The 26,803-nt window shown below is 36.5% G+C and overlaps 1 protein-coding gene across 1 annotated transcript in view; it reads right to left on the reverse strand.

The window, feature by feature from the left end:
- muskelin (muskelin 1) overlaps nt 1-26,803 on the reverse strand; it is a 231,598-nt gene that overhangs the window by 167,596 nt on the left and 37,199 nt on the right. Inside the window, exon 6 of the mRNA XM_067147381.2 lies at nt 17,198-17,439. Within this exon, the coding sequence (XP_067003482.1) occupies nt 17,198-17,439 (242 nt within the window). The remainder of the gene's footprint in view (nt 1-17,197; nt 17,440-26,803) is intronic.

Below are 26,803 nucleotides of genomic sequence, written 5' to 3' on the forward strand. Positions count from 1 at the left end.
TTTAAATGGCTAAAGTGTAAAATAATTGTATTTTTTTTCCAAAGAGTGCAGAGTAACTGACCTCGTGCACCCCCTCTTGTCGACACCACTTCATTTGCCGATGACGAGAACCCTTGAAGAGTGACAGTATTGTTAAATAAAGTGATTAGCACAATGTACGGCATCAGCCACAAGACATCGTGAAAGAAATCTAACTATACCTGATGAGGTTCAAATTCAGGCCCAATCAAGTTACAGATAGACGCCTCCGTAGTCATGACCACAGAAATCTTCTCGCCTTGAAGAGCATTTTCCAATGCTTTCTTTAGAGGTGCAAATACCCCCATATCTGCTGGTTGCAGAAGATGGGTGGCATTAGGGAAAAGGCAGTACAATATTATTCCGTGGTCATGACAATATTAGTAATCAAGGTAATCAAGGTAAATTTTGCACCCATGTTAAAGAAAGTTTGGGATGATGCCAAAGAAAACAATACTACAAATTAAAATCATAAACAGCCCATTAATTTTCAGTAGCGTTCGACATTAAGAGTTTTTTTGTATTAAATGAACCTCATTTATCGAATGTCCTTTCGATATTATAATATAGGAGTAAAATATCGAACAGTATTTTATTTTAGAAATAAATATGAAGATAGGCGAAAACTCACAAAACAAGAAATTAATAAACATGTATGTATGTTAATACAACCTGTTATTTAAAGGATACCTTCTGAAGACTCTATTTTACCGGCAAAAACAGAGAATCACAGGGACACTGAACCTTAGTAACAATACCCCGCCAACTCAAAAGTTCTGAGACTTTCCCGCGCTCATCAATATGGTAACGAATTCTATCTATCGATTGACATAAAGCTAAGTTTGGAGGGGTGAAATTAGAAATCTCAGATGTTGTGTAAACTTTTTAATATCCTTATTTTACAAAGTACTGGACGGATCACAAGAACCAAACAGTACAACCAATAATAATAATAATAATAATAATAATAATAATAATAATAAATAATAAATAATAATAATCCCATCTACAAGAAAGGCAACAACCGTGAATCCTCACCAAGGAATGTCATTGCTTAGAATACCCGAAAAGGTCTACTTGCACAGGTATACCAGCTTGAATAACCACAGTGTAGATTTTAGTAAGGATGCAGCACATGGATCTCACCTTCACATGAAGACAAAAACTAAACAGCTCATATAACATGAAGCAAAAGCATACATTTGCTATTTACACCTAGAAAAAGCTTCTATCAAAAACTGATGGAAACGGTTATGGTATGTGTTGCGGAGGTGAAATGTGGAGTGCAACCTCATCGAAGTAATAGAGATCCTTCAACAAAACCTGTAGAAATCCGGAGCACACTTCAGGAAAGACTGGCTGATTTCAGGACAACTGCTGGTGTGAGAAAGGGTAATATGCTGTCAACATTATTGTTAATAATCCTCATCGTTGATGTGATGAAAAGCTGAAAATTACATACCAACCCCTTAAGTCACCACTCCAAATATCAACACTGGCCTTCACAGATGACATGACAGCTCCAGTGGTGAGCATGGCCACGAATCTGCAGTTCATTCTAGACATGTGGCATGGGATAAACGAACAAGGCATGATCATCAGCATAGAGAAGACAAATTCACAATTACAAAGATGGGTACCTTCCACTTAATCAATACTTTATTATATCTTGTTACTACACAGTACCAGTTTCGACCTTCACAGAGGTCATCTTCAGCTGGTCATAAGATCTAAAGTTAACTTAACATATACTTTAAAAACATTACTAAATGTAATGAAGAATGTCATATGATATGAGTGATGATATTAAAATATACGATGATATTGAGTGTCCTCTGGTTTTTAAAAACAAGCATCGATGTTTATGTGACATGTATATGCTACTTAAAATTCTGGTGTACTGTTCGTAACACATAATTTGTTAAAATACAAATTCTATAACTTAAATGTTCACAGTATTCTTGAGGTACACTTTGAGGTTTAATTAATGTTGGTAAAGCGTTGCATACGTCCACAGGTATGTTTGTACCAAGCATTGTAGAATATTCAATGATGTGGATTGTTCGTCTTCTGCATTCATACAGTTTGTTATGTTGAATGATTTACATCGAAATATTGTAGTGTGTTATTAGTTTCTTTGATACTAATCTCATAATATGATATGAAATAGGCGCAGAGGCTCCCTCTTTGTAGTTGTGTTGTTGGACACGCTAGTAATCCGCGAGGACAGAAAAGAAACTAAGTATAAGAATTTTGCCACTTAGAATGTCTAATGAATGTGTGGATTGGTGGATGCTTACTTACATTGTGCTGTTGACCTGTCGATGTGTATTGTTAGGGAACACGTCATGCACTGCTCCGTGTATGTCTAGGGCTGGTACTTTTGGTTACGGAGAGGGGAAGTGGAGGGGCAAGAGGGGTAATGATTGGGGAAGGTGAGGTAGAGCGGAGTGTCTCTTCTGGAGGTTCCTTGATGTGTATCAGATTCTGTTTTTAACTATTTTTAAGTAGGTGTTTTTTAAAAACGGGATAACCATATTAAAGAGGATATTAACTCTATCTGTAATTTCATTCAAGTTACAGTTTGGGTTAGCATATTGGTCCATACTAATGTAAAATTCTAGTTACAGTTTGGGTTAGCATATTGGTCCATACTAATGTAAAATTCTAGTATGGACCAATATGCTAACCCAAATTTTAACTTTAATGAAATTACAGATAGTGTTAATATCCTCTTTAATACAGTTATCCCATTTTTAAAAAGAACACCTACTTAAAAATAGTTAAGAAACAGAATCCGATACACATCAAGGAACCACCAGAAGACACGCCCCGCTCTACCTCACCTTCCCCAATCATTACCCCTCTTGCTCCTCCACTTCCCCTCTCCGTAACCACAAGTACCAGCCTTAGACGTACACGGAGCAGTGCACGACATGCTCCCTAACAGTACACATCAACAGGTCAACAGCACAATGTAAGCACCCATCAAGCCGCACGTTCAGTAGACATTCTAATGGAAAAATTCTTATACTTCGTTTCTTTTCTATCCTCACAGATTACTAGCATGTCCAACCACACAACTACGAAGAGGGAGCATCTGCGCCTATTTAATATCATATAATGAAATTAGAATCAAAGAAACTAATAACACACTACAATATTTCGATGTAAATCATTCAACATAACGAACTGTATGAATGCACAAGACGAACAATCCACATCATTGAATATTCTAGAATACTTGGTACGAATATACCTGTGAATGTATGCAACGCTTTACCAACATTAATTAAACTCAAAAGTGTACCTCAAGAATACTGTGACCATTTTAAGTTATAGAAATTGTATTTTAACAAATTATGTGTTACTCACGAACAGTACACCAGAATTTTAAGTAGCATATACATGTCACATAAACATCGATGCTTGTTTTTAAAAACCAGAGGACACTCAATATCATTGTATATTTTAATATCATATGACATTCATTAGATTTAGTAATGTTTTTAAATTATATGTTAAGTTAACTTTAGACCTATGACCAGCTGAAGATGACCTCTGCAAAGGTCGAAACCGGTACTGTATAGTAACAAGATATAATAAAGTATTGATAAGGTGGAAGGTACCCGTCTTTGTAATTGTGAATACCAAGTATCAATACAGACATGAAACTGTTAGATTATAATAGTGAAGACAAAGACTATGATATTCACATGAAACACAAGACAGCATACAATCAATCAGAAGAGCAGCTAGAGCAGGTTGCACAATTCCAATACCTCAGAGCAGTCATCAGCCAGGATGGGAAGATCAACAATGAAATCAACCATAGAGCTGGAGCAACAGGGTGGTTGTTTCATGCCATTAATGAGAGCTTCGTTGGGAAAAGAGAAAGCAGCAGGATGATCAAATTGACAGTTTACTGCATGCTCCATCTCCCTACTCTCACACATACATCCAAGTCGTTCATACTCACTGCCTGTCTACAAAGTAGAATTACAAGCATTACAGATGAAGTACCTGAGGAGAGTGGAAAACAAGAAGGAAATGGGTCTGAAACGAGGCCATTAGGACAAGTGAAGCATGAGGAAGTAGCCATCATCGTCATCATCCTTTCCGGTATTAGTCCTATAGAAGAAATGTTACGGTCCATACAAAAGATTTGCATTTTCACGCCATCTCTTCCTGGTTACATGTAATTAATCTCATAATAGAACCGTATTGAGGACAATATATTAAAATTATAAAATCCTTTTAATAACAACCACCTACTCAATACAATACATTACTCATTGAATTATAAAATAATCATGAGGTGTCTTAAATAAAGGAACATGTTTCGTTCGACATAGCGAACATCATCAGCCTTAATTTACAAAGATTAGGTCAGGGCCCTGAGCTGAATGATAAAAATTGTTAAAAGAGTGACAATGCCATAATAAAAAGTAAAATGATAACATTAGACTTGAAATTGTAACAATATGTACAGATTAACAGCAAGTATTTGTAGTGGAATACATTGAACAATGCTAGTCTGTAAAGTTAAAACAAACATGAGGTTGTTAAAGTAAAAAGATATAGATATAGTGGATCTTAAAATATATGTCAAAGCCTCCTTCTTCATTTTTTTTTTTTTTTTCCCCATCATTATAGCATAACTTTATTTTTCCTCCCTTTTCTTTCATTCCAGATTTCTAACTCCAATTGTGCCATAATCTGCTCCATCCATCTCTGGTTTGCTGGAACTCTCCCTACTTTCAAGTTTATAGTTACTCTTTAACGAGTCCACATTGGTGTCCTAGGTTGTATCAGATTAATTTTACTGCTAGCGTGTAAATACGGACTAGTTCAACTTGTATTTCCTTCTGGCATTGTGTTAGCTCTCCAACAGAATTCCTAACTACTGAAGTTCACATCATTTCAACCTTAGTTTCGTCGCCATGCGCCTTTTAACTGGCTCAGTTTGACTCGTACTATTCAATAAACTCTATTTCAACTTTTGTTTTGCTCAATTTAAGAACTCCATAGTCAATAATTAATCCACGCTTCACGCATTGACATATATTTTAAGATCCACTATATCTATATCTTTTTACTTTAACAACCTCATGTTTGTTTTAACTTTACAGACTACCATCGTTCAATGTATTCCACTACAAATACTTGCTGTTAATCTGTACATATTGTTACAATTTCAAGTCTAATGTTATCATTTTACTTTTTATTATGGCATTGTCACTCTTTTAACAATTTTTATCATTCAGCTCAGGGCCCTGACCTAATCTTTGTAAATTAAGGCTGATGATGTTCGCTATGTCGAATGAAACATGTTCCTTTATTTAAGACACCTCATGATTATTTTATAATTCAATGAGTAATGTATTGAGTAGGTGGTTGTTATTAAAAGGATTTTATAATTTTAATCTCTTCCTGGGGCGTCCCAGAGATCTCTTCCCAGCGGGGAAGTAGTTTATGATTGCTTTGGGGATCCTGCTTCTGTCCATCCTGTTTAGGTGTTCTAGCCAATTTCTCTGGTATTCATAGATGTATTCCAATATAGGTCTGCTTTTAAGGTCATTCAGCACATCTGTATTTCTTTTGCGTTCCCACTTAGTGACCCCTGCTGTTCGCCGCATGTATTTCATTTCAGCTGTAGTTATTCTTCTCTCATCGCATTTCCTCAGGGTCCGCACTTCCATATCAAAGTACAGGTCTTGCCAAGGTTTTGTAGATTCTTGTATAGGTGTGTCTTTGAACTAATGATGGTCTAAAAACTTTATTGATAATTCCCAAACATCTGGTGAATTTGGAGATTTTCTCAGGTATGTCCAGTTCTTCAAAGAAAGACGGTTTGTAGCCCAGGTATTTAAAATCATTTACTCTTTCCAAAATAATGTTATTTAAGCAGATCTTGCTTCTTACTGGTTGCTTGCCACAGAAAGCCATTATCTTAGTTTTCTCGGGAGATATTTCCATTGAGTACTTTTCTGAGACTAAGTTTAGGTTATACATTGTACACTGTAAATCATCTTCTGAAGTGGCTACCAGCACTAAGTCATTTGTAAATAATATTGTGTCCAGCTATAGATTTCTGTTAATGCAGATGGAACCATGTCTTGTTTTCCTAAATTCTCATATGAGAGCATTCATATAGATTATGAACAGGAGAGGGGAAAGACCGCATCCCTGTCTTACTCCTGTGTTTATTGTTTTCCACTCTGAGAATTTATCATTGACCTTTACAAAAATCAGGTTATGTTTGTAAAGGTTACTTATGTTCTGTACAATCTGTTGTGGGGCGTGGAAGCAGTTATTCAGGAAATACAACTCTCCTGATTTGGCCATCTTGTCAGGATGCCAGAACAATGGTACCCAAAAGTGGGTAAGAAAATACAACATGGAGCTAAGCAACAATGCGGTATTAAGTTTTCTGGTTTAATTTTACTACAAGCAATGTAAAAAAAAGAGTTACAACTACATTTATTAGTGTCAGATTCTTTCATAATCCCAAAGTTGATGCTTGAACCAGAGGTTGGAGGGAAAAGACCTAGAGGTAGACACCCCCCCCCCCCCCCCCAAAAAAAAAAAACACGGAGAGAACAAAATGAACAAGACCTAAGGAAGAGGGTGACAAACTTTCAAGATGTCTTTGATGATGAATGGTGGAAAGACAAGCAGAGAAGAAAATCAATGATCCAAGATAAAAATGGACAAGGGGAACAATAATGATGAGATTCCTTCATACTCTTATTTCAAATGCATTCAATCCATGACCAATGAAAGAATTCAATAATCATTGCTGGAGACTACAAGGATTTGACGCAGTTTACATAATTTCTATAACAACTCTATGGAGATCATTGTTTTGGCGCATACTGTATGCTTGGCGAGTAAATTGCACTGGTTACCTTGACAGTAATAATGAGTTACACATTTCTGTCATAACACTGTGCATCATTTTTCTGTATTTCACACTGTGCACATGCTTCTGTTAATTACTGTATTATGAATTGACCTATAAGTTTGTGAGATGTTATGAAAGTTAACTAATGAAAAAGGTTCCACCCGATCGATACTTTCCTTTTTTATTATTTAGCCCTTGGCTAAATTTTTGCCATTAAAACTTACAGTACATGTTTTGATTGCTTAGCAATCATCAGCTGTTTCACATAATGCTTAGGTAAAAAATAGCATAAAACAATTCCATAATTAAGATTAAAAATTATGTTAGTAAGGAAAAATTAGGTGGTGGGGAGGGGGGGGGAATACGTGAAGGGAAAGAGGAGGAGCACGTTGTTAGTTAAAGATTAAAAACTTATACAAATTAAAAAACTATTTTTTGAATTAAAAAGTCTTTGGTTCCATCCTATGTCACTGCACTGGTTATTTATTAAATTCGACGGTTTTTAGCATGATGCTCTTGCAAACTTGTCTTGGTTGTATAATGTTCCTTCTTTTGCTAGACCTTTCTTGTTTGTATCTCATTACTGTCTGATGGAGAAGATTATGTTCATTGTTGGTCGAATTATTCAGGTTTTGTTAAGTTGGATAGTTTGGAGTACGACCCCTATCCAATTGTTCGGTTATACAAATTCTATTCGGAAATTGTTAAGTTGGGATGTTTGGTGTACGACCTGTAACTGAAGGAATAACGTCAGCCGATGATACACCTGGAAAACATTCTAAATTTCAACAACACATGGATAATATGTAATATGTTATGAAATGTCATTTAAAAGGAAGAGGGTGGTGGTCAGCATACAGAAGAGGCTGGAGGTGGGACAAAGCTATCACTCTTGATTACGGGATAGGCATTTCCACAGTTTGTGATTGGAGAAAAAAAAATAGGACACAAACCAAAGATTTCTGTGCTAAAATGGTCCTAAAGACAGTTTGGGAAATAGAAGTACTGTACATCTACGAAGACAAAAAATGAAAGCCTGGATGATTAAGTGGTTTTCATAAGAATGACAGTAATGTTTTATTTTACCTGGCAAGATTAAGGCATTCAGGCCTTCTCTTCCATCTAACCAGGCAATGAAATATATGTATATCACATTGTATTACATTACAATCATTAGATTAAATACAAATTAAATTAAATTAATAATACAAAAATTAAATGATGAAATTAAATTGAAATAAATATAATGAAAGGAAAAATTCTTAAAACTAATATCATACATGTAAAAAAAGAGATGGTACATAAAATTTGAAAAATGAAACGATTAAGAATTTTTAACTAATCTTCTACCAGAGCATCCATGAGAATAGAAGGGTTGTAGGAAGCAGCATCAAGTTTACATATGTTCCTTATTGGTGCAAAAAATGAAAGTACGAATACTTTCGGCAAGAAGGTTCCACTCACAGCAGGCAATTACTACGAATTAATCATCATAAATGGCAGTTCTATGAGTATGTAATGTGAAAGTGGCATTCCTATAACAGGGTCAATTATCCAAGAAAAGGTATTAAGTATAAATAAAATAATTGGTGATGATCTATTCTTTATTGCTAGTGTAGATGGCTGGGTAGATGGAAGGATCACCACGAAATTTGCCAGCTTGTACATCACGGGGGTAGATATCAGGAGATATCAACGCAGACCAAAGATACAAAAAAAAAAAAAAAAAAAAATTGGAAAACTCGCTGCCAATGAAACACTTACAGCATTTCATATTTACAATGCCAATGAGAACACAGTTTTATGCTAATTTCTTTTGGAGGGGGGGATCAACAACTCTAATTGTGTTTGATTTAACAACAGTCGTTGACCTCTGGTATGCAAATTTAAATTCGTTCCCTGTACTATACAATCACATGTCAGTGGAAACTTTTAAGAAGTGTTTTTATCAATCAATCAATCAATCAATCAATCAATCAATCAATCAATCAATCAATCAATCAATCAATCACTACTGATCTGCAATTAGGGCAGTCACCCAGATGGCAGATTCTCTATCTGTTGTTTGCCTAGCCTTTTTTTGAATGATTCCAAGGAAATTGGAAATTTATTGAACATCTCCCTTGGTAAGTTATTCCAATCCCTAACTCCCATTCATATAAAACTAATATTTTCCCTAATTTATCCTGTTGAATTCCAACTTTATCTTCATATTGTGATCTTTCCTACTTTTAAAGACACCACTCAAACTTATTCGACTAATGTCATTCAATAGATTCACAATTAAGTATTTAATTTATTTTCCACCTAGTCGATACAATGATTGCTTAAGGCAATTTTTAATGGTCAAAAGTGGTACATGTTTCGTATATTATCAACATCTTCAGCCACATAACACTGTTTAGATGAAAAATATATAACATTGACAAAGTAATGCTTTAGAGGAAGTGTCCTTAAAATTAACATAAGATTGACAAGATTAAAACAAACAAATAACTCAAGAGAAAATATATAAATTATTTCTACAATAGAAAGCAGTCGTCAAGGAAACACTTGTACAATATTCCATAGAGAAATTGTCCTAATAAATATTCTTTTCTTAATAATTCATGAAAAAAGATCAATTTATAAATTAAAAATTATACAATTTATAAGTAATTATCGAAACGAAGAAATCCTGATATCACAGTGCGGCTCTTATTATTAATGTAGATGAAAATATAACTAATTCCTAGTTGTCAAATCTTATTAAGCCTGCTTTCCTTTGGAACAGTAACTCCTGTCATTCTTTCACAGTTTTGCGCCGGGTGTAATATTGATGATGCAATCTTCCTTGCTCTTGCACCTGAGGAGGTGGAGGAGCGGGGGATATAGGTGTGTCAAGAACTTCCTTGCTGTCACCTACAGCTTCAACTGAGGAGGAACAAGTTGTAGGGCTATCTGTAGGTGGAGAAATTCCAATTCTTTTTTCGTGATCCTTCTCAAGCATTTTCAAATATACTAGGTGCAAGAGCAAGGAAGATTGCATCATCAATATTACACCCGGCGCAAAACTGTGAAAGAATGACAGGAGTTACTGTTCCAAAGGAAAGCAGGCTTAATAAGATTTGACAACTAGGAATTAGTTATATTTTCATCTACATTAATAATAAGAGCCGCACTGTGATATCAGGATTTCTTCGTTTCGATAATTACTTATAAATTGTATAATTTTTAATTTATAAATTGATCTTTTTTCATGAATTATTAAGAAAAGAATATTTATTAGGACAATTTCTCTATGGAATATTGTACAAGTGTTTCCTTGACGACTGCTTTCTATTGTAGAAATAATTTATATATTTTCTCTTGAGTTATTTGTTTGTTTTAATCTTGTCAATCTTATGTTAATTTTAAGGACACTTCCTCTAAAGCATTACTTTGTCAATGTTATATATTTTTCATCTAAACAGTGTTATGTGGCTGAAGATGTTGATAATATACGAAACATGTACCACTTTTGACCATTAAAAATTGCCTTAAGCAATCATTGTATCGACTAGGTGGAAAATAAATTAAATACTTAATTGTGAATCTATTGAAGTGCGATACGGACCATGAAGCTGATTTTATGTAATAATGTCATTCAACACGATCTCTCCACTGACAGCTCGGAACATACCACTTATTACATGTCATAAACCTCATGTTTTATCCGTAATGAGCTGTTATAACTTAAAATCCAATGAAAGTATTTATTAATACACCTATTGAATACAAACAAACATTTATCACTTTCGGGACATGTTTTGCCCCATTTAAAGGCATCTTCAGCCTTGAATACAATCTTAAAATAATACACTTGAATACTAAAAAGAAGCTAGAAAATTAGCCTTGTAACCTAATGATTTTGTTCCCATTAGACGCTACTCTTTTGTCAGAAATCACCCAGAACAAATCGAGCTGCTTTTCTTTGGATTTTTTTCAGTTCTTGAATCAAGTAATCCTGGTGAGGGTCCCATACACTGGAACCATACTCTATTTGGTGTCTTACCAGAGACTTGTATGCCCTCTCCTTTACATCCTTACTATAGTACAACCCCTAAACATCCTCATAACCATGTGCAGAGATCTGTACCCTTTATTTAAAATCCCATTTATGTGATTACCCCAGTGAAGATCTTTCCTTATATTAACACTTAGGTACTTACAGTGATCCCCGGAAATTTCACCCCCATCAACACAGTAATTAAAACTGTGAGAATTTTTCTTATTTGTGAAACTTACAACCTGACTTTTATCCCCAATTTTATCACCATACAATTGCCTGCTGTCCATCTCACAACATTCATCATCTTCATCATCATCAGTTTTCCACTCCAGTTGCCCGGGTGTGGTTTACGAGCACTCTGCACTTCTGTCTGTCCATGTACCATTCTTCTCTCAAGACGACATCCCAGCTGACTCCTCTTGTTCCTATGTCCTCTTTCACTTGGTCCAGCCATCTCTTCCTAGGTATTCCTACCGGTCGTTTTCCGGCCACGACTGTGTGTAGCTATTATCGAGGTCATTTTGTAGTTGCTCACAATCTTGCAATTTATTTATTACTCTACTGTATACAGAATAACATGATCCGGAAAAAGCCTTATCTCTGATTCCACTTCTTTACTCATATCTTTATCAGTTTGTTCCTTCCATTCCAAAGCAACTTCAGAAAGGACTACTTCAGAACTACCTTGTAATCTTTCTATTAAATAAATAATAACTGATAATGAATAAAGGAATTTGGGAGCCATCAAAATATAAAAATAAATAAATAATTCTTAAAATTGCTGGCTGTTGAAACTCATCTTCAGGGTTGTTGCCTTGTGACAAGGAGATCTGAATCACTTGATACCTGAAAAATAATATTGGAAAAGGAGTCCATCTGGTAATTTCCCCCACCCATAGAAATTAAACAGAATATATCTTAATCTCATACAATTTACCTGGTCAATTAAACCAGTATTTACCTTGAAATCTGAACATAGCTCGTCGTGATACACCCTTGAACATATATAACAAAATAAACAGAATATTGATATAAATAATGTCTTAATTATGAAGTAACTCTCTCTCAATAATTGGTACTCAGTTTATTCCGAAACGCAAAATTTTCACACGCAGTCATGACTATTTTTACAAGAATGGACTCCACTTTGCTGATAGTGTTGATATACTTTGGAAAAGGCCCAACACGTTACCTTACGTAGACATTCATAATCATAGAATGTTGTCACACTCCAGCATCTCTCTCTCTGGTTCTGTCAACAGCAGATCTCAAATTCCCAACATGACTTGGTACATCTTCCCACAACTTGTTCAAAACACCTCTCATTACACTCCGAACGAAAGCAAGTATCACATCTGCACACTGCAAGCTCCAACTTGAGAATACTTGACCAGACGCTAGCTTGCTCCACGCTAGTCCAAGCCCACACAATGACATTCTAAAATAGTACAGTTCCGGGAATTTTCCACCTCAGCTCCGTCAACACGTAAACACCCGCTCGGAGAATCGTCACGTACACAACCGGGAGATAAAATGAGTGATCAAAACACACTAGTCCCAAATAAAATATAGAGAGTATATAAAATGTCACCGGTGGTGAGTTGATAGTTGGCAGAATCATTTTTGACTTGACAAAAGAAACTAAGGAACTAACATTTTTTGAAGAATTCGACTAAATTTTTGTTGTTGTAAAAATTATGTAAAAATTTGTGTTTTATTTTTGATGAATTTGTATTTTAAAGTATTTTCAGGACTCACTGAAGAGACAATTATTTACTTAATCCTTGACATTGATATTGGAGATCTCCAGTAATATGTTTTTTGTATCACCCTGTAGTGCCACATGGAGGCTTCGATCACTAAATCGCTGAGTTTCGCAATCGAAATCTCTAGAATGAATTTCCCACATTACCATATTTGGTGCTATAATTCTATTGGTGAAAATAACACTAATTTGTATTGGTCAAACTTCGGATCGAAACATAGGTAGCTTCCCTGATTGGCTGTTTGAGTATTTCCCAATTTCTGGCTTTTTTGGCTACTTAGCAAGAGCAAGGCTCTGTTCAGCGTCTTTGGTTTTCGTACGTCGTAACAATCGGATGCACCTTGTCAGGTGGTCCGCTCACCGGCTCCAGCCATCCCGGGGTAAGCATGTTTTCTGTTCTCAAGTGTTAACTTAAAATGTAAATTCATTCGTTCGGAGTTTGCCTTAGACCCTGGTTTTCACTGCTTTTGATTTGTAATGCCGTAGTTCGTCAGCTAGGCATATCCTTTATTTTGGAGGCAATTCATTTTATTAATCTTTTGTGAATATGTAAACTTTAATTTTTTTTCTCTCTTCCGAGTTGCCTCCAGTAATTCCGTATCAATTTAGTGCACACCTGTTGAGCTTTGCGTCCCTCACTGATGTGTATTAGGAGAGGACTGCTTCTCTATAGGCCTCTGCGCTAAATTTAATTTCTGTTGTTCCCTTCTCTTGTAACATTTTTCAACTTGCCTTATATGATGTTTGTAATTAGGTCATTGTCCCTTTTAAATTTTCATTGTAAATTTCAACATCGAAATTATGCTCACTTATTTAAATGTCATTGTAACTTTGGGTAAATATTCACTCTCCTGAGAGAAACACTGATAGGAACCTCGTGGTTCGATTTGATTTTTTTTTAAATTAATGATGTTATCTAACCTTGTGCACTTCATACCTTGATTAAATTCTATATGTTAAATAAATTGGACAAAGGCTTAATGTTCTCACGTTTCTTTCCCTACAACGTCGCGTAAGGTCTCGTCCTCTAGGGTTTCCCGGCCTGCTTCCCATACTTCCTTTCTTTAGTTGTCATGTTGGTTATCCTGCGAAGCCACGTGTTTGTAAAAGGTAAAATGTTTTCCTGTTTGATCATCGGCTGATGTCGTTCTGTAAGGTTTGTTATTTTGCATTATCAAATAATTACGTGTTTCATATGTATCTTGTATTATGTGCTTCCTTCTGTTTAAAGGGGGGGTTACATAAAATTTAGAGAGTATCCATAATAATGAGAGTTCCTATGAGAGTTACCATGCCACCACGGCTAAATACACATATTTGAAAGATACACATTAAATAATAATAATAATAATAATAATAATAATAATAATAATAATAATAATAATAATAATAATATCTGACCGGGGTTTGTCAGGTTACAACCTCAATTGCAGAGAGATTGCTAGACGATGTTTCCACCCATCCAGGAGGAGGAGGAGTTAATGAGTGGAGATGTTTTGTAAAGTTTTTGTCTCCAAATGTCACTTTACTTATGCAGCCAATGGACCAGAGCCCAACTGAGGCTTTGAAATGCAGATATCGAAGAGTGTTGCTAAGTAAAACCATGGAGGATAATGATGAATGCGATAAAAAAGGTTGACACATTAATTTTAAAGGAAATTAATATTCAGAATGTGATTTACATGTCTGCAACTGCTTGGGAAGAGGTCACTCGAAAACTTTAAAACAACTCCTGGAAAAATCTATGGCCAAAAAGGCCAGTAGAAAATTGCCAATGAAAATGAAGCACTTGAAACTTCAGGTTTAGTGGAATCATCCAAAGGCATTAAAGAGTGCACACAATTACCAGATGATGACATTTTTGAGTGGATGAATTCAGAGAAAGATGATCTTGGATATCAGCTGTTTTCGGAACAAAACTGTTACCCAATATACAGAACACAGTGACGACAAAAGCTCTAACGATGATGGTGACGTGGAAAACAATGTTATTGATTTTATACCCCACTAACTACTTTTACGGTTTTTGGAGATGTCAAAATACCGGAATTTTGTCTCGCAGGAGCTCTTTTACATGCTGGTAAATCTACTGGCATGGGGATGACATGTTTGAGCACCTTCAAATACCACCGGACTAAGCTAGGGTCAAACCAGACAACTTAGGCTCAGAAAGCTAGTATCCTAACTGAGCCACTCAGTCCTGCAAGTGGAAAACAAAACAGGAATCAAATCACACAGAGGCAACGACAATGTTTGAAGAGCTACTGTCATATTTGGAGAGTCACAATTAAACTTCTCCAGAACTTCTAACAATGAAACAACTTTGAGATCAGGCAGCCAGGAAACAAACTTCAAAACTTAAGCGAAAGACTAAAATAGGATTACTTTAACAAACAATACGACTGTTCCAGTGTTCCATTATTGTAGAACTTAGAACTGAAAATGCTGCATTGTTGTTTATTGTACAATGAGTCATATTAACCACACTTTTCATGTACATTACATATTTAATACATGGTATAGATATGAATTCTGTATTTTTTTAAATTTGTTTATTTGAAACAGGCGCAGTCCTATCAAATTCGGATCAACGAGTTTGTAGTGTAATTCGTATTTTTCCAATATACAACTGACATGCTGATTGTGCTTTTAATTGCTGTAATATTAAAGAAATTATTAGAAATAAATGTATTTCACAAAAAAAAAAAAAAAAAAAAAGCATGCATTTGGAAACAAACCCGTGAAATATACAGCTCATCAAGGCCAAGACACATGCTCCAAGCCACATGGTGTATTCAGTTGCATTACTTTGCTTTCGTGACCTGGTCCTGCTGCATCTCATAACAGACAACTTTTCAGCGGATCTCTTGAGGCTGAGCAAACCCCGTTCCAACCCTCCAAGTCCAAAATTAAAATCCCTGGCTAAGAATTGCATCAGGGACTTCTGGGTAAAAAGCAGGCACACTACCCTTTGTGCTTTCGTGTTTTCATTTTGTACTTGTCTCCTATTTGTTGCTCCTTCTGCCTATACTAACCTGACATTTTGTTCATATCTTAAATAACTTTCAATCATTTAATGATTTGTATGAAGGCTATTTTTAAATGAAAGGCTAGTAGTCTATCTCTCTTAAAATCCTGTACATGCGTACTTACTCCTGACATCCCTCGTGCACACAAACACACTTATTGCCTTGTTGCTACTGTATTGTTGCTTCGTGGTGTGCAATGGAACTCAAGATCATAGAACGACTTGTTGCGTGACAGTATAGATAAGAAAAGTGTTTTTCCACCAATCAATTTATAAATAATAATTGTTGCATGACATACAATTAGTTATCCGGTTCTCGATAGCAAGGAATGTGCCACTGACAGGTTCATAGCAAGATCTGTGAAATGTATGGCCCCAACACTATGAGTGATGGAAAAGTCCATAAGTGGGTAAGATTATTCAAGAAAGATCGGGAGAATGTTCAGAACAATCAATGCTCTGGTCAGCCATATCTGATCAGCAACAATATTGTGCGCGAAATTGACGCCACCTTTTGTGCAAACAAGCAGTTCACAATATTCTGCCTGTCCTTTCACTTTCCACACATTTCACATCAGTTCTCTACAAAATTGTATCAGAAAAGTTCAATTACAGAAAGTACTGCAATTGGTGAATTCCAAAGATGTTGCCAGTGCTTTGACATTTTGACCTGGCCACAAGGCATTAAATCAAAATGTCTGCACACAGTAGCCATACCATTTTAGTATTATCTGGTGTTTCTGGACCACATCATCAAGCAGGCCAAGATACAAATGCCCCACATGACCACTGAATCCAAGCAGCAATCAATGGAGTGGCAACAAACATCATCTCTGATTAAAGTGAAATTCAAGCAGACTTTCTCAACTCCTCTCAAGATTATGGCAACATGCTTATGGGACAGATGTGGTGTTCTGCTAATGGACTTCATGCCACCCGAGATATCAATACAACTGCATAATGTACAACCTTGACGGAACTTCATCGCACGATCCAGAATAAATGCTGTGGTCTTCTGTCTACTGGAGTGCTGTTGCTTCATGACAATGCAAGACCTCAATCTGCAACTCATCTGCAGGTCACACTAAATCGTTGGGCTTGCAGCACTTTGATCACCCCTTTTATAGCCCTGGCTTTGTGGCTAGTGATTACCACACCTTCTTTCCTCAAAAAAGGTTCCTCACTGACAAGCATTTCCACACCAACAAGGAAGTGAAAACAACTGTTCATACAAGTTGGTATCAAAATCACACATTAAAAATATAGTAAATAAACATTACCATACATAAACTACTTCAGGTCTGTTAAACTCGAAACACACACATTTACATTTTTCATCAAGAGTTTATCTTGAAATAAATGTTATTTCAACAATTAAAGGAATGAAACAAAGGCTACTTACAATATCACCATTACAAACTGAAACTATTATATTAAAAATGCTTATACCTCAGCTTCCGTGTCTTTTGAAATAAGAGTCCATTTACGGGTAGGAACATGATAGGCCCAGAGATCACTTAAGTCTTGATTTCCATCCCAACCTCCAAATAAATATATTGTTTCCGAGTATGGGTCCATGCACATTTGATGGCCACCTCGCATCCCAGGTTGAGGTTCACTTTCTGCTGGGTTCATTGGCTTCCAGACCGGTCGGTACTCCTGTTGTCCAATGAACTGACTGAAGAGACCACCTATGACAAAAACACAACGCAATATTATTTTGTGTCTAGTCCTTCCATATCTAACACCAAAGTGCTAAAATCTATTAACCCATACCCCTCATTTTTCTGGGAAAATGCCTGCCACATTAGCTACATTTAAATACCTTCACTTAGCTTCACAGAAAATTTAACTAAAGTTTACCAAAAAGTTTAGTACACTAAGATACATTGTTCAAGGACAAAGTTCAGCATTTTGGACACTGGTATTCACCAACAGCCAGTGGTTTGGGGTGACAAAGCTTTCTCTGTTCAGAACAGCTATGAACAAACAACAGATCATGCTACTGATCGCCAACATTCTGCGAGGACATGGCACATGAAGAAGATTCACCAAGATTCACACCTTTTCATCAGCAGTAATTCTGTTGAGTATGGAACTTGCATTTGCAAGGATGTAACCCAGGCTTTTTTATGCATGTAATATAGAAAAACACTGTTTAACGTCATCCTCCCTGTTATTTTCCAGTTGCGCAAACAGCACCAGTTTTTACTTTTGTTCTGCGGATAATAATAATCGTATGGCCAAAGCTACCGTGTGCAGACATTTCAATTTGACGCCATCTGGCTGTCTGCTCGTCAATTTCGACGTTCCGTTTTACTCTAGGCCCCCACTAGATGGCAGACCGAGTAAACCGAAACTCTCTTGGGCGTCTATGGCTGAGATTTAATGAATTTTGTCGGGTAAACACCAAATGTGTCACCAGAGATCTTTTACATGCCGACATCGTACGACATGGAGTGCCGAATGGACTTTTTCCCGCTCTTCAAAAATCCCACTACCTCTGCCGGGTTTGAACCCGCTATCTTGGGATCCGGAGGCCGACACTCTACCGCTGATCCACAGAGGCAGCGGTTCTGCGGATGAGATTAGATGAAGTGACAACCATTAAGATGTCGTTCTTGATCTGAAGAGGATCTGAATTGCTGTAGTAAGTGCTCAGCATGAACATTCTGTCTATCTTTCCGATGTAATCATTTATATATATATATATATATATATATATATATATGCCATTCCTCTGGTTCATACTTTTTCTGATACTGCTGATTCGTAACACACTGGTTCATCACAGTATTCCAGCTATTCGATCCCTACCCTGATGCGCTGTTTTGAATGAGCAGTGTGCACACATAGGGCAGAGGCTCACTTAGTAGTAGTAGTAGTAGTAGTAGTAGTAGTAGTAGTAGTAGTAGTAGTAGTATGACCTGGTCTAGAATTACAATTTAGGCCAATTCTAAATTATAGCACTACAATTTACTAAATAACTCAAAATTCAACCCTGAAAAGCGCTGTTTCTTTAGAAAAGCTTCTTCACTTTTATTAAATTCTACATTCATTTTATTCCAAATTAGCAGTAAAGAGGGGGTTTCTCCTCTGGCTTGGAGGAAAAGTTTGCCCCCAAATCAGATACCGGTAGATTTTTCCACTGCCTGTGTAGTGAATGCGATTTTCCGACTCATAGGATACTCCTAGGAAACAGATTAGTACAAGGGAATAGTTTTTACCCTCGGACTTTCCACTATTAGACCCCCGCCCACCGAAAAAAACTAAGTGTTCACGGATCACAGCTGTCTGCGGCTTGGTCATTCCAGCACTGGAACTTCGGATTGTTAAATCGGCAGCGTAGTACTGTTCTTTAAGACAAAATGTGTGGTTTTTCATTTGATCGAGTGTGAAAGCATTGCTTTTAATCGCGCTATTCCTACTGACATCACTGTAATGACCTACTGTATGGTCATTTCAGTTGGGAAAACCACTAAAACAGTCTTTCTGAGGATGTAAAATGGCAGGTGGAGAGTGAGTGTCTACAATTATAATGAAAACTCCCAACCTGATTGTGACTGATGGTAGGAAAGCGGGCCTACCATTACTATGAAAATTCCCTAACACAGTCTTCATATGAGAAAAGACGCTTGGTGACTTCCCCGTTGCGTTTCTAGGGTAACGTTAAGAGCTATGCTATTTAATACAATCTTACAACGTGTACACTACCTAACCTAGAATTCTGTATACAATGTAGAATTCCATAGCCTCTTCAGTCCCGAGCTTGTTTTTGCACTCGATGGATTATAGTTTTCTCAAATAAATTTTAAAAATTCACCAAAGAATGTAGTATGTTTCACTAAGTTGTTAGAGTTGACTTTCCTACCATTATTATTTTTGCTTTAAATTGTTTTGTATTATTATAAGTAAAGAAAACCACATGTAGAACATATGCTACATACGGACTGAGGAGGATAGCGAAGCACGGGTACATCAGCTAGTAGGACATGAACTTCATGGTTTTGATCGGTATTGAATTGTGATCACAACAATAATTATTAAATTAATGTCATATGGTCAACCTTTTTCAATACTATATTATGCAATATTACTGAATTACATTACCATACAACATTAATTTTATTATTATTATTGTGATTTCCGATATAAGACATGATGCTTGCACGGCTCTGTTCTGAAAATCTCCAACAAGCTGCATTTCAAGTGTTCCCTCCTGTGCTGCATCTGTTTTATGGACCTATTTTGTGCACTGTTGTGCCCCCCCCCGCTTTGTTACTCTCTTACTCCAAACCTGACATTACCAAATAGCAGAGATAACACTGAGAAAAACGCCAATTAAGAGATCGTGATAATACAAGGCGAATAATTATAAGATAGCAATGTCTAGTATGAGAGGGCAATGTGGTGGAAAAGTATTCAGGTCCAACAAATCGTTGATCAGAGCAAACAAGGAACTGTTCGAAGTTGAACTCCTCCTGTCCTATATAACATATATATCCGACTAAACCAACCTTACTATGGCAAAGGAAAGAAAGAGATAAGACTTAAAACAAAAGTTTATAAAAAAGGTTCAAATGGAAGATAAATTCAGAACAAGGAAAAAAACACAATCAAATTCCTTTAGGGAGTACTTACAAATAATTGCGTGTGAAGATTGTCAACATGTGTGTGCGTGCTTAAGAAAAGGGACTTCTCGAGTTCACGAAATAATTGTAAAAAAAAAACACTCAAGGGAGTGAAAATGTCTAATTTTTTTTGATACCTATGTATTGCATAGACCGCCATCTAATCACTGCGTGAATTTAAAAGCCCTCTGACAATAATCACTGCTAAAACATGAGGTTTATTTAATACTAAGAAAAGGGACCACTTTTCGCATTGTAAGCGAGGCTTCACACACTTACTCATTCACGCTCATAGGTGCGCGAGCCTAAAATGACTCGGATATCTTATCTTATGATAAATAAACCCTAGCTGGGCACTCTTAATAAAGGTAAAAGGTTTTATAAACATCCTGTCTGCTCTAAACATTTCCGATACTGATGCAGTCTTTCAGTGTATTTCATACTGTGGAGAAGTATGCAATGAATGCATTAGTACGAAACCAGCCAATGACGACAGCTACTAAGCGAAAAAATTATGACAGGAAAGAAACTTACACAATTTATCACTTCAGAGGGCAGGAGGTGTGTCAGTCATTCTTTCAATTTGTATTGGCTTATGGCTCTAAGAAGCTAAAGAAATTAAAGGAACAATGCACGAAAGAAGGGGTGCAGCCTAAAAATTCACCAAAACGTATTAAAAACTTCTCAGATAAAATCTATTTCTTTCGATGATCGTAGACATGCAGTCGAATTCCAGTGAACAAAATGCACGTCATACCAAGCCGGATCCCTACAAAGCGAAGAAGTGATCTCATGCTTCTCCCAACCAGCATGTCTAAGAAGTACGTTCATACATTATACTAAGAGTTGTAAATCATTAGAGAGAATTCCTGTATCACTCTTGTCCTGGTATCCCATCTGGTGTACATTTTGCAGTAACATAGTAGTTCAGAAACCCAAAACTGACCTTTGTATGACTTGTAGAAGCAATTAAACTGGAATAGGGAAACCGTCTACGGATGAGGAGGGGAAAAAAAAAAATCTGACTTGAGAAGGCTATACAACATTTTAATCACGTCCAAGCAGAGCAGACTGCTTATAAAAAACACCATAGACAATAGACAAGGGATTAGGCAACTGGAAACTCCATTGTCTCTTGGACCACATAGCTGTAGTACATACAAAGGCAAAATACATTATAGTTTTGATTTTGCCCAACAGGTGCACTTACCATATGATCCGCAACAAGCTGGACCCATTTTCTTTCTTACAGGCTCCAAAGTGGGTCTCTTTGATGTAGCATGTGAACCACTTAACAAATTTTTGTACATTTTTCCAGAAGCTTGTATTGTGAGTAAAGGAGTATATACTGTCTTATCTCTTGTACATCACTTCTTTGAATGTGTTTCAGTAGGTGAGGAGCATTTAGAATTCCATGCTGATAACTGTGTTGGGCAAAATAAAAACATCTTAATGGAATACTTCATGTGGAGAGTTATGACAGAAGTTGAAAAATTTCATTTTTGCCAGTGGGACACATGAAATTTCAACCTGATTTGGTTGTTTCAAAAGAGCATTCCAGAAAAATGAAACAAGTTATTGAAGATTTAATTAATGTCGCCCGTAAAAGTTGTCAGGTTTCAGGCTCTATTATTCCTGTCGCTGTTGGCACAGAATCCGGAAATGTAACCATTACTACTTATGACTGGCAAAACAAGCCCCGTGCTGGAATGGAAAACATTCCACAAATAACCCAGATACATCACTTTGTGTCTATGAAAGAGCACCCTGGTGTAGTGTTGACCAAAGAAATCCATAGTTTCTGACGAAGTACCCTACACCATCCTTTCAGAAGATCTGCCGCCTGGCTTCAGTGACCTTCCGCAAGTCATCAAACCCCAAGGAATTACCATTGATAGATGTATCTCCATGAAAAAAAATAGTCCCTTTGTATCAGAAAATAAGATATACAAGATGTACTATATCTTGCTGTAACATCTTTCCCTGCTTCAACAACGCCACCACCAACGCCCCTCAAGTGAAGATCTTACGGAGCAGGCTTCTGTTTCTCCTCCCCTGCCAATAATTACACAATCATCATCATCATCTTCAAAAAGTGTAACGCCTAAAAATACAAGTAAGGCTCAGAAGAGAAAACCCCCCAACTCCGAGAAAATTCTCCCCAAAGAAGAGGTCTCGACCCACCTGCAGCTACTGTGGAGAGGCAGGACATCGGGACCAGATGGTAAAAGGACATATAATATGCCCAAAACGCAGGCTTCAGCATGAATAACTGATATTCCTGGCTTATGCTGGCTGTTATTAACGATAATTAAGTATGTGACAATTTTTGTAAAGCGCAGTAGTGTTGCAATTAGTTATGTTTAGTGACCTTCTGCAAGTCATAAAATGCCTAGAAAGAAGGGTTGAATGAAGTAAGCCAGTGGGAAGACCTACGAAGAGATGGCTTCACCAGTTGACAAGAGGATGTGGTGAAATGAGGAGAGAATTGGGAGTCAGTGGTGAGAGAGGAGGCATTTCTGGACGAACAACTATGGGGAAGACTAGTTCAACACCATCACTGAACTCACTATCATGGTCTAATTGCGCACTCACACCAAACTATGTTTACAAACATACATGACCAGAGATAACTCTTCACAGTGCCTGTTACCAAAGAGATAATAATCCTTGAAGCATTCTGAAAAGTCCTCAACAGATGGCAGGAGCAAACTGCAGTGGCAATTCAGGCGCATCCAAACAATGGAGGTATACTGGAAAGATTCAATGTCAAGTATGCCCCGACAAAGGATCTATGCGAGAAAATTTCCAATTGCAAGTAATCAGCTTCATTTTCCGTATCAAAATCTAATCACTAAGTTTTACAATATTAAAATTCTTCCACCGTTTTGATAATTTTTTATTTGCTTTTTGGCAAATTTTTATTCATCAACAGTACATGTTTCGTTCCTTATTTAGGAACATCCTCAGCTGTTATTATAGCTTAGGTGAATTGCTAAGATTTTAAACACGTTAATTTGCAGGTACTTTGATTCACTTAAAAACTACTAAAATACCAATTAAATTAAATGATATTAAAAACAATGTAGGGGTTAGTGTGTTAATGATATGAGAACGGATGATTACATAGTTGGTCAGCTTAAAAACTATGTCTATTCATTTGAATAGTTGTTTTTAAAAAAAAAATTATTCTGTTACATTAAAATGTCTGTTTGCGGTTAAAAGTTTTAAAAATGTTTGACTTCATAACACTGTTCAAATTATTGAAAGTTTTTTTCTTCCGTTCCTTCCAGGTAAGTTGTATTATATCATGAGTTTGCTTATAGTGCCTTTGATCGAGTCTAATGTGGAACTTTTGAAGCTGATTGCTGATCAATTTTTGTGAAGGGAGCTATATATATATATATATATATATCTATATCTATATATTTATTTAGAACAAAAAGCAATCTCAGGACAATAACCTAAATGAAACTACTGACAATAGAAACCCCATATTTGAAGGGACATTATCAAGTCTTGAAATTTTAGGCAAAAGACACAATACAAATAGTAAAAGGATAAATAAGACCGAGCCCCCACCATTTTGTACATCCCCTATCCCCACCCCTTCTAAAGTTGAAGCCGTGACAGTAACTGACACGCCCCCTCCCCTCTCCGCAGCCTCGCCTCCCCGTAAGGAGGAGCATACAACGGAACACACACACCATTACTATACTAGACGTAAAGCAGCATCAAACGACCCTCCAGGATCACAGTAGAATTGGAGTCTAACAACAGCAAGGTAAAGAACTTTTTTATACATTTAGTTATTATGTAAAGACACATGTTTTCAAACAAATTCCCATTTCCTTATTTTATTTCATTTCAGAAATTGAAACGAAGCTCCCTTCACAAAAATTGATCAGCAATCAGCTTCAAAGTTCCACATTAGACTCAATCAAAGGCACTATAAGCAAACTCATGATATAATACAACTTACCTGGAAGGAACGGAAGAAAAAAGTTTCAATAATTTGAACAGTGTTATGAAGTCAAACATTTTAAAAACTTTTAACCGCAAGCAGACATTTTAATGTAACAGAATTAAAAAATTTTTTTTTAACAACTATTCAAATGAATAGACATCGTTTTTAAGCTGACCAACTATGTAATCATCCGTTCTCATATCATTAACACACTAACCCCTACATTGTTTTTAATATCATTTAATTTAATTGGTATTTTAGTAGTTTTTAAATGAATCAATGTACCTGCAAATTAACGTGTTTAAAATCTTAGCAATTCATCTAAGCTATAATAACAGCTGAGGATGTTCCTAAATAAGGAACGAAACATGTACTGTTGACAAAAATTTGCCAAAAGGCAAATAAAAAAGTATCAAAACGGTGGAAGAATTTTAATATTGTAAAACTTAGTAAAATTTCCAATGCCGAGAATGTCCCATCATGTCAGTGCTGAAGGTTAAAGCATCAACAGTAAAGCCTTCAGTGTTCTTTCACAGAAGTGTTGTTTTAAGATTCATTATTCAAAGTTTCCAATCCCTATTTTAATTCAATAGTGGATTAAATCCACTTAGAGGTGAGACTCAAGTGTACAACATGCAGTAATAAGTTTTCACGAACGAACTAGGAAATCCTATATCATAATGCTCCTCAGGACCTGCTCACCTGATGAGTTATACTGAGCATTGCCCCTGCATTGCAGGACGCCATAGCCGTTAGGGGATTTACAAGGCTATTTATTTATTTTAATAAATTAAATAATATATCTCCCGATCATTTAACAAAATATAGTTTTCTTAGTCTATTAATCTAAGAAATCTCAGTCCTGACTAATCATCATCAACATTTATCTGGATCACGTCCCATTGGTGGAAAAAAAATTCACCATCTGAATTTTGGCCAGCAAGGTCGAAGAGGTGATGGTATACTATTTCTAATCCCTAGATTGTACGCCAAAAGCCTAGGTACAATTCCAAACTTCTCTGAAATGCTCATAAGGATCGAGGGCACTGACATTGTTAATGGTGATTAGGATGCGGACGTTACGTCTTGAGAAGATGCCTTAGTGTTATTAGTGTTATTCGACAGAAGTTGGCTATGCGCCGGCACCAAGTTTCATCCACTCCCTATTGGGAAAGCACAATAAATTGGTCACAGGGCATTGTCATGCACTTCAGGCATCATCGCCACCACCACCACCACCAACACCACCTAATTAACCAAAAACTAACCCCATGGCACTACAGCCCTGAAGGGCCTTGGCCTACCTAGCGACGCTGCTCAGCCCGAAGGCTTGCAGATTACGAGGTGGTGTGTGCTCAGCAAGACGAATCCTCCCGGCCGGGGCTGCTATCTCACCATCAGATAGCTCATCAATTGTAATCACGTAGGCTGAGCGAACCTTGAACCAGCCCTCAGAGCCATGTACAAATCCCTGACCTGGCTGGGAATTGAACCTGGGGCCTCAAGGTAAGAGGCAGGCACGCTACCCCACGGTGCCAGCACCACCACCAGACTCTTTTCAGCATATAGCTGGAGATGTCATATGAAAATCTTATGAGAAATTACACAGATGAAGACATTCTTTGCCTGCATAATCAGTGGAGAGCGATTGACTGTTGTGGCAACTACAGTACTTCCTTTAAAGTTTCCGGATTATGTTTATATGAGGGCAGGCCCTCACATCAGCTATGTAATATTATACAAATGTGTCCAATCTTACCGTATTTACCCATGTAATTTTCTCTCTCTCATATTTTCCCACCATTAACCCTGAAATAGAAATTTAAGAATAATCAAATTTTGCAGAATTTTCCCACCATGATAGATGAAAAATTCTCCATCAACAATGTATGTGCGTATTTTCTTATCTATATTTTTTTTGTGAAAAGTGTAGTTGAGGAAAGATATACTGTTTCAATGGCAGGTCATCAGTTTGTAGCCTGCAACTGCATGCGACAAAAGTGTAGTAATTGCAAACAAATTTCATGGCAGTTCCATATTGACTTATAAATTCTTTGCTTTTAATTCTGACAGAATTTATGTTTATGGATCCATCTTTCAATAGATAAAAGACTAATGCTCAAATCAAATGATAAACTTCATCAAAAAATCTGGCATATGTTTCAACCATTTTAGATCATCCTCAGCCCATTACAAACATTGAAATGACATCTTAAAAACTATAAAATGTGAACAAATGAAATAGTGAAATGATGAGAAACATGTATACATGGGAAAAAAAAAGAATAAACACACATTATGCAGTGTCTATGCCTTTGCTGGTGGGACCTAGTGTTTACAGTGCACTATGTCTTCTGGTATAGGCTAGAGCAATTTTGTTACTTTCATTGACCTGTCTCAGTCTTATCCTTGGCTTTGACAATATGAAAGTGACTGAGGTATGAGTGATGCTAGTAT

The sequence above is a fragment of the Anabrus simplex genome, chromosome 5 (assembly GCF_040414725.1).
Source record: "Anabrus simplex isolate iqAnaSimp1 chromosome 5, ASM4041472v1, whole genome shotgun sequence".
NCBI lineage: Eukaryota > Metazoa > Arthropoda > Insecta > Orthoptera > Tettigoniidae > Anabrus > Anabrus simplex.